This window comes from Channa argus, chromosome 11, assembly GCF_033026475.1.
Source record: "Channa argus isolate prfri chromosome 11, Channa argus male v1.0, whole genome shotgun sequence".
Taxonomy (NCBI): domain Eukaryota; kingdom Metazoa; phylum Chordata; class Actinopteri; order Anabantiformes; family Channidae; genus Channa; species Channa argus.
The window spans coordinates 6,735,944-6,748,025 of NC_090207.1; the positions used below are offsets into that span (position 1 = coordinate 6,735,944).

Sequence of the window (12,082 nt, forward strand, 5' to 3'; positions counted from 1 at the left end):
AAGATTCTACCTGTTATTACCTGTGTAACATTAATCACATGATGCATATGCTAGACATCAGATTAAAGAAGAGAGATGACTTTTTAGCTTTTCAAATTAAAAATCTTGTCTTTATTTGCAGCATATCAAACAAAATATCTTACACTTCAAGATATATACATTTACATTTCATACGGACCACAGGGTGAGTAGTTTGATCCCCCGCCCCAGCTATATGTTGAAGTGTCCCTGGGCAAGACACTGAACCCCTAACAGCCCGTTCCCCTCCCCAGCTGTGCAGTGCCGATCCAAGCCCGGTAGAAATTGGGGTGGGTTGCGTCAGGAAGGGCATCCAGCGTAAAAACTGTGCCAAATCAACATGCGGACAATGATCCGCTGTGGCGACCCTGAACTCACAGGATAAGCCGAAAGGACAAAAAAATAAAAAATAAAAAAAATTTGCGTGCTAAAATGTTAGTACAAAAAATGGAAATCAAACATTTTTAGTATGTAAGTAACCAAAAGGAAAGAGAGAGAGAAAAGTCACAGGCACATTAATGGACAGGGTGGCAATAACAATTTTCTTGACTAATTGATTCAACATTTGGTCAATAAAATGTCCCCAAATGGCAAAAAAACATTTGTGTTCGAGTCAGAGCCTGAGGTGATGTCAGAAATCTTGTTCAATTGTCATTAGAAAACCCCCAAAACTAACAATGCTCACATGGGAACAAGCACAATTTTGGCATGTTTGCTTGAAAAATGATTGAAACATGAATTGTAAAATCAGCTGCTGATTAATTTTCTGATAAGTAACGGACTAATTATTTCCATTATGTTCACATACACATCAAGCAGTTATCCTGGTGGCCATTTCATCTGTCTTCCTCCCAGGACGTGGATGTGGAGATGGTAAACGGACTGAGAGCCATGTTTTCCATCATTGATCACTGCAGAGGGCAAAATCATACACTGCATTTAATGTTTAAGCAGTAAACAGCCTTTAGTTACGTTCATCAACTAACAACTTACCCATTCTGTATCCTTCACTTAGAGATTCTTTCTGTGCCATGTTTTTGGCAACAACCACCAAATGTCCCAAGAGCTGAAATTGGGAAAAAAAAGGAAGGATGTGCAGGCTATTAAAGCAACATCTCATTGGCCACAATGCTGGAATCAAACATTGTTTCCACACACACATTTAGATATAGTGTGGTGTGACAACCTATCACAACACCTAAGCAGTTGAGGGGTCCACTTACGTCAGCATCGTCATCTTTGGCCTGACTTATTCTGGGAATAGGGACCCTGGGAATGACCAGGAAGTGAACAGGGGCCTGGGGGTTAATATCCCTGAATGCCACACACTGATAAACACACACAGAAAAATGTTTTATTAGTCACACATGATAACAGGACAGGAAGCAGTGTGCATGTGGTTATAAACATAACTCGAAAGAGCAAGCATGACTAGTAAAGTAACAACAACAGTTGAATTGTAAATTATTCAGTATTTTATGATTAAAAACTTCTCTCTCTTGTAAACCTTTGTCGCTGACCTCAAACTCACAAGTTTACTGCTGCAGTTATAAAACGAACAAAAACGAATTCTTGAAGTACTTGTTTAAGAACACCCGAAAATTACCCTTAATATTTGAGGTGTATATTTGAGGCTGAAGTAGTTTTAAAAGACTGACTCGTTTTAAATGGGGAAAAAGTATTAATAGCAGTTTTTGGGAAGGTGGTATTTTTTGTCATTAGGGACGAATGTGTTGGGATATTACGACCTCCTAAGGCTTAATTCTAGTACATTTCAAATTCTATATATTATTATTATTATTTTTATAGGTATCTTAGGCAAAGACTGAAGCTGACATTGTGCTGCAGGGGGTCAGAGGGGGGCCAACAACGAACTCTTAGGGCCGCTTAACGATTAAATCCAGCAATGAGAAAGGATCCGGTATGTTTAAAGGGTGTGTTGCGACGTTTACCTTCTCATCCTCATAAATGATGTCAGCAGCGATGCTTTTGTCAATCACTTTAGAAAAGATGGTCGGAGCCAAGGAGCCATACTTCTTGCTGGCCTCCTCTGCCAGCTTCACCTCGTCCCTTTTGGTGCACAGGGCTCTCTGTGGGTCACAAAGTACAAGCTAACGCCTGCTACTAGCATACAAAACCAAACCGCTCATAAAGCTGGACACAATAAGCCCATACCTCTCGGTGGTTGCGGGCTGCGGGTTTTTCCACCGCCGCCACCAGTGCTGGTAGGACTGGTGCTGGCAAAACGCACTAATGTGCTTAGCGAAATCAAAATGCTCATAAGAGAGAGAACATGGCGGTTTCTATTTAGAGCAGCTAAAGTTACCTGTGCTCGACAAACACGGTGCACACGGGGGAGTTGGACCGTTCCCGTTCCCACGATCTGTGTGCGCAAAATCTGACGAAAATACATAATAAGCAAGCTAATATTGGTACTGCTGCTATAACGCTAAGTAACCAACTCACAGGCGAACATAAAAACAGCGTACGTTGATGATGCCTTCACAGACCCCGCTATTTAGTTAGGGTCGAATTGAACTTCTTCTACTTGCGTGTTTGTCAAAGAAAGACACCTCATAGGGAAGTGTATAATTGTTATTTCATAAGAGTCATCATGTAATATTTTAAGACCTTTAATAAATTACGGGTAACGCTAACGTGGTGAGCGATGCTCGACTCAGGCGAAGGATTGCTAAACTCGTAATTTACTGGCTAACAGAGAAAACGTTTTCCCAACTAGATATACGTAAATTCAGTAATACCTGTTTTTAAATTTTACAAACGATAACGTACATTTTGGTTCTCCGTGTTTCGTTCTTTTTGTGATAATTTTGTGCCTAGCTCTAATTTGTACGGCATTTCTGAATGCGACCGAAGGCAGCGTGTGAGGCTCGCTTCAAGAGCGACAGTGTTCTTGTAGCGGTAACCATGACACTCAGTAACAATATAAAAGTAAATCGTGTAATGTGGCCTGATTCTAAAATAAACATGACTAGTTAATTTACGCTTAACGTTTTATATGAAGGTTTTTTGGATAGCAAAAATATTATTGGGACTTTTTTTTTTTTTTTTTTTGGAACTTGGGGGCGCTGTTTTGGGAGCCCACTAGTTCATTTGTCAGCGGAAAGGGGAAAATAAACTGACGTCATAGTAGAAACATGGCGGCCCGCACACGACTGTCCTTGCTGCTCCCTCAAAACCTGCCTCCGATTAGAACCTTAAAGCTTGTTCACACCGAGGCTGCGGTTAAGGAGCCCGCGTATCCTCCCCTCGTCCCCTCTCTTACGGCTAAAAGCAACTCTGCCCGGCGGCGACAGATTGAGGAGCAAGTCAAAAAGATCAGCGCCTCACCGGTAGAGGAGAAGTTGTCCCTCATCACTCGTATTCAGCGGCTGAAATTCGTGGTTTACCCTCAGACTTTTGCACGGAACGCAGACAAATGGTACCAGCACTTCACCAAAACCGCATATATCTCAGGCCTGCCTGAGACATTCACCCAGGGCACAGAGAAGGCCGTGGGAGAGGATGGGGCTGCAGCGGGGATTGGTGATGAAGCCTTCGCGGACATACGCTCCTTAGTGACCCATGTGATTTTAAATGAGCACTTGGAGACAAGAAAGCGCAAACCGTTCCTGTACCGACAGCAGGAGCAGTTGGTCGGGCCTTTTCTGAAAAACCTGGTGATTGCACTCACCCATAGTCTGGCCAAATACAACCCACTGCTCCAACGCTCCAGTCTAGGTATGAATGATCCGTGGAGCAAGAAGTACATTTGTGTGTATCAAATGTAGAAGTTCTCAATTCTCAAGTACTGCATCAAAACTACTGCCTAACTAAGAGTCAATCATCAGCTGTGTTTTTATGATTTTCCGTGTTTGATCACAGCAGTTTGAGTGTTTTTTGGTTTTGGACTGTTTGTCAGTCAAAATAAGAAAAGAGTAAATGTGACCTCGGCTTTACTGACATTTGTGATCTAAGTAATGAAAATACACTTAAAATACCAACAGTAAAGATGACTGTTCTGCAGAATTTCCAGTTTTAGAATAAGATAAGTCAAGATAAGATTAACCTTTATTTGTCCCACAGTGGGGACATTGGTGTGTGTATTATGAATTATTAATGCATTGCAGACTGCAAACCGTTGCTCATTTCAGTTAGTTTATGCTTACAAATTTACTCTCAAGGAAATCTAGTCTCTGCTTTAGTCAATTAATCCGTCAATAGAAAATTGTCAGCTCTTGCTATGACATTTGACGATTTCCAGGTTCCCAAATATGAGCACTTTATACTTTTCTGTTTTAACTTCAGTTATAATGCATCTCTTTTCATTTTGGACTGTTAGGAAAAATGACAGCAGCAAGAAATCACCTTGGCATGGATATTTATCACTGATAACTGACAACAAAACAAAATAATCAGCACATAAATTGACAGTTAAACTATTGTTAGTTAGTTGCAGCCTTACAATTTCATATAATCATTATGCAGAATGGCCCATTTCATAATGATACGTATTATGTTTTGTTTCTGATAATAATTTCTTTATCAGATATTAGTCCCCAGGTCAACTTTTATTGGAGGAGAGGAAAGAGAATCATCCCAAAGGGGCACCGGAGAGGCCGGCCAGAGCCAATCAGGTTCCAGATTGACGACAACCCTCATAGTCAGATTAGAGTAGCTCAACAGCTGCCACAGGTAAAAATCGCTTTCACACCAAGGAGTCTATGTTTTTAAAGAAACAGAAGAACACATTTCATTGTATTTTAAATGCATTTTAAGATTAGAGGCTTAAAATATTCATGGTAGTTTTCCCTTCAATGCAAAACACAGTTTGCTCCACTTGAGGCATCATATTCTGCTGACGTTCCAGAGATCACACTTGCTCCCAACTTGATGCCTCTGTTTAGAAGACAGTACGACAACCACATTTTCACAGGTAACACCGCTATCAGTCACATTCACTATAGGAATAACAGTTGAATCAGAGTCTTTGTGTGGACAGTCCTTTGTGCCTTTTCCCAAATCATCTCAAGGCCAAGGTGATCATAAAATCTTTCAAGTTTTCTCACATTTAGCACACATTAGACATAACTGTAGTAAAACAAGAGCCTCCTACACCCTCAGAAAACACAAGAAGCAGGAGGAACAGGGAGTTCTTAAAAACTTGGTAACCTGTTAGACTGAATATCAGGAACAGTATAGGTCCCGTGCTGGTGTTTCATATACTGCAAGTTTAATTTGAAACTTTTAGTAATGCGTCGTTATTACTAGGGTCCGCCAACATACAATAATTCAGATCAGTGTGTGATCAGTTGTGCAAAAAGCCTTTAGCAATATTGAAAATACTTCTTAACATGCACATTGTTTCTAAAATCTATTGATGAATAAGTTTGTCAATAGAACAGCATCAAATTTTGACTGTCAGTCTTGAACGACTAAAAAGGTTCTTCAATTTACTTTCCTGTAAGATAAAGAAAAGCAGCAAAGTCTTACATTTCTGGAGTTGAAACTTACAACTTTACACTTTTGTAAAACTGCTTAGATTAATGCTCACGTCAAAAGCCAAACAAAATGACAAACATTTGTCATTTGTTGGATCCAGCTCGGCTCTGTTGTGAGGATTTAAACTTTTCTTTGTCATATATGAAAAAACACGAATATATAATTTGGTTTTTACCGGTCTCTTAATTAAATAATCTCTGACTGTTTTTATGCTCTGTACACATTAAGCCTGCCGTCTCTTATTACAGGTGCTAAGCTGCCGGATCCAGCCTGCTATGGTCACACACAGTTCCACCTGGTTCCTGACCGGTACCACCGAGACCGGATGACTCGAAACCAGCACTCTGACCAGATTGAAGTCTTCCTTAGAGCCAATGGGCTCGCCAGCCTCTTTGCCTGGACAGGAGCTCAGGCCATGTACCAGGGTGCGTTATTAGATGTGGGTTTTGTGCAGGTTTTTCTGCTGGGGATAGTATTAGGAACTCGATTTTATCCTAAATTAATCTTATGTCTATTGTTTTTATGGGAGTTTTTACTAAATACCTTTACTGTCATTGTTTTACTGAAAACATTTAAAACCCTGGATTAGTAGATTAGGGAGCAAAGAGCAAGCATAGCAAGAATTTTAAGTCAGTCTCATGTTGTAGACTCCTCCTCTTCATCATTCTCTTTAAATTATATCTGTGTTCTAATGTCATTAGGGAGATCTGAGGGCCACTTAGTGGGAAATAGAGTGGGAGTATAATATGATATAGGGGTCAGTTTTATTTATTTTGGTTATTCTGAGTCCTTACGGTCGGCTGAAAATCATTATAATGGACTTCAGTGGTCATTCCTCCCTCTTGTGTCTGTAGGTTTCTGGAACCACGAGGACGTCACCAGGCCGTTCGTGTCCCAGGCTGTGATCACTGACGGCCACTACTTCTCTTTCTTCTGCTACCAGCTCAACACAGTGGCCCTCTCTGTGGAAACCGATGCCAACAACCCCAGGAAAAACCTTCTGTGGGGCACGGAGAGTCTGCGACTATACGAGAGTGTAGAGGACAAAGAAGTCGTGGGCCTGAACGATGCCGTAATCAAGCTTCTGGTTCAGTTTCTCATGAACCAGCCATAGTCATTGTGTTGGTTTGTTTTTAACTCTGTTTGCCATTAAAAATATTCACTTCTTCAAGGCACTGGGAAATGCAATAGACAAAAAGAGCTTTCAAAGGGCCCAGCATGGCAGACATGAAGATTGTCCAAGATGTAAAGTTAAGAAAAAGAAAGAAAAATGTATCTGGCTAAGCTGAGTTCAAGTGGCTTATGAGTTCAAAATTAAAAGTACTGCACAAATACTGTACACATGTCTTGGTTTGATATTGTGCAGTTTGTATTTATGCAAAAATAAAATAACACTTTACAAATTGACCCTTGCTTTGTTCAAAGTTAGATCAGTCAGATCAGTTTGAACTTTTACAAGAATTGTTTTTTCTCATTCATGAACGTGTTTCCCCAGACACAGTTTCACAATCCAGTGGAAAAGTTTAATTTCTTCATACATTTACTTACAAAGGAGTCAACTTATTTGTTCAAGATTTTAATAAGTTTATTGAAGTGGTTTGAAGCATTAAAGACAAAATGATCCAGAATACTACATGTACAACTGTTTTTAATCCATTTGTATACAGTGGCATATCATCATGATTAAGTGCAGGCGGACAACTCAACACACGTAAAGTTGTATTTAAAAGGAAATACCACATTTTTACACATTGACATAAAGATGCACAAACATCTGGATATACCGTATGATGACATCTAAATAAAAGGTAACAAACAGTATGGAGACACAGCATTTCAACGACAAACACTAAAAGTCATTGCAAGCAGAGAATAAATGGCTAGTTAATTGCTTTTTGAGTGTAAGGCACTGCTCACAAATCACAATGCATAAATATCACATAGAAGTTGTGTTGAGGTTTAAGTGAGAAAGTAAAGAACTTCAGTTTCAGCAAAGGCAGAGATAGTATTCAACCACAAAATGTCGGTTTCTTCACAGGAAGTTAAAAGTTTTCAAGATAAAAAAAAAAGGGTACGTGTGCACTTCTGTTATTGTGATGCCAATGTCAATTAAAAAACCCCAGCATGTCAAAACATTTTTTAACTGGAAAAAAAGGCTAAGTGGGCACCCATAAAAGGTTGAAAGTGACAGTTATTGCATTGTTTGGTAAGAATATTTTGGCTTTAAGTGACGGATTGCGATACAATAGTGCTTTTTGAACTCTGTAGTTCATAACAGTTTTAAAGAAGCTGCTGGATTTAAGCGTCTGTACCCTTTAAACTTTGCGCTGTCTCACAGAAGAATTCCCTTCTGGTTCTTCCTGTGTCCTAATGAAAGCCCAAATTGTACATAATGAATAACTCAAATTTATACACACATAGAGAGAGAGACAGCAGCATCACTTTCTAGTTATGCACCTTTTCACCCTTTTGATACTATTTATCAAAAGGATTTAAACTTTTGCAACTATGTTACTATGACTGTCTTTATACATCCCTTGACCATTTTTGTTACTCTGAGGATAAAAGAACAAGTGTGTTATTATGTTAAGTTTAGGGTTAAGTTTGCATACACTTACATTAAAATGGCATTGAAGAGAATGCAAACTAGTTATGCACCCAACTATAAATAAGAGAACGACACAAATAAAGGCAGTTTCTCGCAGTTTCAGAAAGTAATATGTAATTATAAACATTAATAAAACATGGCTTCTATAATCTATCAAGTCTTTAGTTGTTACTAAATGGTTTATATTTCTAAAACTGTTGGTCAAAGCGTCATGCTGGAGGAGGATTTTACACATACTGGTAACAAAAAAGTTTTTCTTATTAATGGCTCGTAGCTCAAAAATCCATGCATTACTTATAAAACCTTTGTAAAATGACCCTTCTCAGAAAGTGAAAAATCCCATAGTACTTACGGTGCGTTTGTTTCCTCGGCATTCGCCCCATTTTCTGAGAATAAGGGCGACAAGTCAAAGTTAAAACACAACATACATAAACAACATATACGCTGATAGAAACAAAAGCATCTGTGTAACTTCTAAATACCTTCTGCATGGTTTTTCTTAGACTGACTTCGCTCATAAAGCGCAATGGCAGCAACCAGGATGATGACTTCCACCAGGATGGCTATAAAGGGTTTTAGAGGCTCCCAGTAAGTGATGACCTTCAAATGGGGATTAAGACATATTTCAATTTTTGTCATATTAGTACAACAATGTAAAAATGTTCTTCTAAACATTACAAGCAGAAGTAAAACTTTTGTAAATTGGACATAAAGAAGTCTTGTCATCAAATCTTCTTTAAGTGTTATTAGTGATTTATCAAAGTGTGGGCAAATATTTATTACTAGAAATATGCTGCAAAACTTAACTCTTAGTGTGGAACTTATTGAACATCACTGAGCCAAGTAACTATTTAAATTAAACTAGAGCCAAAACGTAGCCAAAAATACTGGGAACCATATATTTGATCTGTTACACATAGGTATTACATGCTGATTTTTGTTTTTTTAGTGTTTTTTTAGAAATTCTAACAAGTCATTAGAGCTTTTTAAATAAATGTGGTGGAGTAAAATACACAAAATATTTCCTCTGAAATGTAATCAATGAAAGTTGAAGTGTAAATTACTATAAACTAGGACGTCTTAGGTAGAAGTACTGAAATATTGTACCTAAGCACAGTACGACAAAACACTTTGAACTTTTCACAACCGACCTTTAGCTCCACAGGGGTGATTGTAATACTGATGCCATACACAGCGCCGCAGTAATACAAGCCAGAGTCAGCCTCTGTCAGGTTTTCCACCACCAGTTTGGTGTCATAGTCTTCACTTTTGATATTATAATGGTGAGGTTCTGCAGTGGTGACAATTTGAAGCTGCAAAACAAAATCATCCGCAGCTTCTTAAATGCCATGCGCTCGGGTCAATAGATAGTAGGTCATACTAGATTTTTATCTTTTTTTCATTGTTGCTGTATCATTTGTAAGGGGTAATGAACATCACCTTCGGGTTATGACCGATTAAAACATTATAATGTTGGAGCTTGCCAGAAAGGGGCTCACTCACCTTTTCGGTCCCATTTTCTCTGTACCAGTTCCAGGTAATGGGCTTTGGTTTGGTGTCCTCCATATGACATGTCATCACCACAGAATCCCCCACGTAGCCTATTATCGGCTTATCTCGGATGTAACCAGCCTGTGGAGCTGGTTAGACAATGAGAAAAGAATTAAATTATGTTAATATTCATTCTAAATAGCACTATGCATTTTGACTGGGTATTTTTTAAAATATTATATATACATGTCATAAAATGATGTTATCTGTACCTGATAAAATGAAATCTATTTTTGCTTCATCTCCAAACACACATGAGTAATTTCCAAGGTTTTCTTCACTCACAATGCTAAAACTGTCGGGCAAAAATAAATAGACAATAGTGTTTCTTACCAATTTATTTGAATAATAAAGTTGCACTGGCTCAGACCATATACCTATAAATATTGACAGAAATTGAGATAAAATTGGCTGAAAGAAAGAGCACACAAACACTTACACTCGTGTGAGATTATATTGTCCATTCTCCAGCTGCACCGTGAGACGACTGTCCTCGATTTCCTTTCCATTAAATCTCCAATAGCCAGTTATATTCTGCGGTTTGTTCTGATTACCACTCCATATACATTGTAATTCTAGTTGGACGGGGCTCATCAATTCAACTTTTTCAGTGTGATTGTAACCTGTGTGGAGGGTTATGGAAATATGGGGGAAAAAATCAGTTCTTTCAGAAAAATTTGATTATATTTAAAAGGACAAGCAATCATCAAAAGAAGACACCAATCTCCATCATAACACTACATGTAAAATAACCAAATAGTCAAAATCTTCTGCTGTTATTATAAGATTCTTTAGCAGTATTTACCAATTACCAAAATGCGTGAAACCAGTTACCTTCAAGCACAACACTCCTAGCGTCTGTTGGTAAAGGGCTGATGGGAACCGGTGTTGTGGGCACTGGGCCTGCTGACTCTGACAATAAAAGGAATAAACAGACACAAACGTGACAACTTGATGCAAGAATAAAATATAACAGTAATTACAGTATATATAAGAAAACAAGCTATATGTTCTGTAAAATAAAAACAATTATGTACAAGAAGTCCAAAGTTGCTATTTCACTTTGGTCTTAACGTGTTGGTAAGGAAATACTTTGTGGTTGTTACGATATAATCATTATTGCTAAGGTGTTACTATATGGTTGCTAAGGTGATGAAAATGGTTGTCAGGGTGTTTATGGTGGTTACTGAGGGGAATATTAATATTATAATTTTAATATTATATAGGTAGTTTAGTTTCTAGCGGTGCTACGTTAATAGCAGGAAGGGTTTGGTTTGGCTTCTTGGTGGAGTTGCACCTTCATTTCTAATCTTTTTCATCATATTATCATCAAATTATAGTAGTGAAGAACAAAAAGTAAAGGACAACATGTTTGAAATTGTTTATTAGATGATGTTCTGTATTTCTCTTAAGTCTGCTGATTGTGTCTGTTTTCATAGTGTTAGTGAACAAAGTTTAGCTTTTCTGTTCAAATGGATGTTTGCTCTGTTGTTGTTAGTTTCAGCACAGTAATCACAGAGCATTTAAACCTTTTACCCAACAAAGGCACACAAATTTGGTTTCCCTGAGGGCTGCACCATCTGCACCCTTAGACACTGGGAACCATGAGATCTTCCTCCTCCCATGGCCTGGTCCAAGTCCTACCTATCTAAATAAATCTTAAAGGTATCTTGGCAGGGGTATGTTTCTAATTCTCAGGGTCTCTCCACTGTTGTGCCACAGGGCTCAATTCTGGTCCTCAATTCGTTGCCTCAGTCTTAATATTGAAAAGAAAAAAACAGAAGTCTTCTGCAACTTCCTATGCGAACAGAAACAAACTAACCTAAAACAAACAAAAAAAACTAAATGTATATCAAATGCTGCAGCACTATATTATTGTGTGGAATCCTATGACATTTTCTTGTACTGCTCACAAGGTTACAGGACATTTGGTAAAAAAAAAAAAGAGAGAGAGATAGAGCTTCAACACATACAAATACAATTAAACCTAAATATCATTTACTTGTATTGATGTGTCTGCAGGAGATGAGAAGCAGGATCAGAAAAAAGAGTTTTTTCCAGGAAGCTGGCATGATTATTATCCCTCAGTCCTCAGTACGAGTGGGTTCCTCACTTAGCCTCCTTCCCCTGTCTTCTGCCTGCTGCAGTGTCTGGCCAACCCACCCCCTCCTCCATCAGCTTCACAAGTGACGCAGCCATGAGATCACCCTGCAGCATGTGGATGGCTCCATCCATTATTCAGAGAGGTTTACCTCTAGATGCTAAGCTCCAATGTGTCCTATCCTGCAGGGTTATGCATCAAAGCAAAATAACCGCTCAAAGCAAAATAACCGCTCCTGTACTTTGAAAAAAATGCAGTTCTTTGTGTACTTTGTTTAAAAATAACTGTTACACCCCTAACAA

At 38.6% G+C, this 12,082-nt stretch overlaps 3 protein-coding genes across 5 annotated transcripts; 1 reads left to right on the forward strand and 2 right to left on the reverse strand.

The window, feature by feature from the left end:
* Positions 1–88: 88 nt before the first annotated feature.
* On the reverse strand, positions 89–2,905 carry hint2 (histidine triad nucleotide binding protein 2). 2 transcript variants are annotated; one of them, XM_067521781.1, is made up of 6 exons: positions 2,345–2,664; positions 1,971–2,108; positions 1,242–1,346; positions 1,012–1,084; positions 827–929; positions 89–445 (listed from the first exon to the last, which is right to left on the reverse strand). In XM_067521781.1, exons 1-5 carry the CDS (start codon positions 2,429–2,431, stop codon positions 838–840), a joined length of 495 nt encoding a protein of 164 aa, XP_067377882.1. In that variant the 5' UTR covers positions 2,432–2,664; the 3' UTR covers positions 89–445; positions 827–837. The 2 variants fall into 2 exon arrangements, with proteins under 2 accessions (XP_067377882.1, XP_067377883.1); XM_067521782.1 differs by lacking the exon at positions 2,345–2,664 and adding an exon at positions 2,812–2,905 and having other exon boundaries at positions 89–929.
* A 239-nt stretch (positions 2,906–3,144) lies between these two features.
* Positions 3,145–7,150, forward strand: mrps30 (mitochondrial ribosomal protein S30). Its single transcript, XM_067521777.1, has 5 exons — positions 3,145–3,759; positions 4,568–4,713; positions 4,849–4,954; positions 5,769–5,945; positions 6,375–7,150. Exons 1-5 carry the CDS (start codon positions 3,177–3,179, stop codon positions 6,632–6,634), a joined length of 1,272 nt encoding a protein of 423 aa, XP_067377878.1. The 5' UTR covers positions 3,145–3,176; the 3' UTR covers positions 6,635–7,150.
* Positions 7,151–7,156: 6 nt separating this feature from the next.
* emb (embigin) lies at positions 7,157–11,843 on the reverse strand. 2 transcript variants are annotated; one of them, XM_067521779.1, is made up of 9 exons: positions 11,682–11,843; positions 10,514–10,585; positions 10,119–10,302; positions 9,892–9,974; positions 9,632–9,768; positions 9,280–9,441; positions 8,611–8,728; positions 8,481–8,514; positions 7,157–7,887 (listed from the first exon to the last, which is right to left on the reverse strand). In XM_067521779.1, the coding sequence occupies exons 1-9, from the start codon at positions 11,749–11,751 to the stop codon at positions 7,836–7,838; spliced, it is 912 nt and encodes a 303-aa protein (XP_067377880.1). In that variant the 5' UTR covers positions 11,752–11,843; the 3' UTR covers positions 7,157–7,835. The 2 variants fall into 2 exon arrangements, with proteins under 2 accessions (XP_067377880.1, XP_067377879.1); XM_067521778.1 differs by having other exon boundaries at positions 7,162–7,887; positions 10,514–10,591; positions 11,682–11,842.
* Between the last annotated feature and the right edge of the window lie 239 nt (positions 11,844–12,082).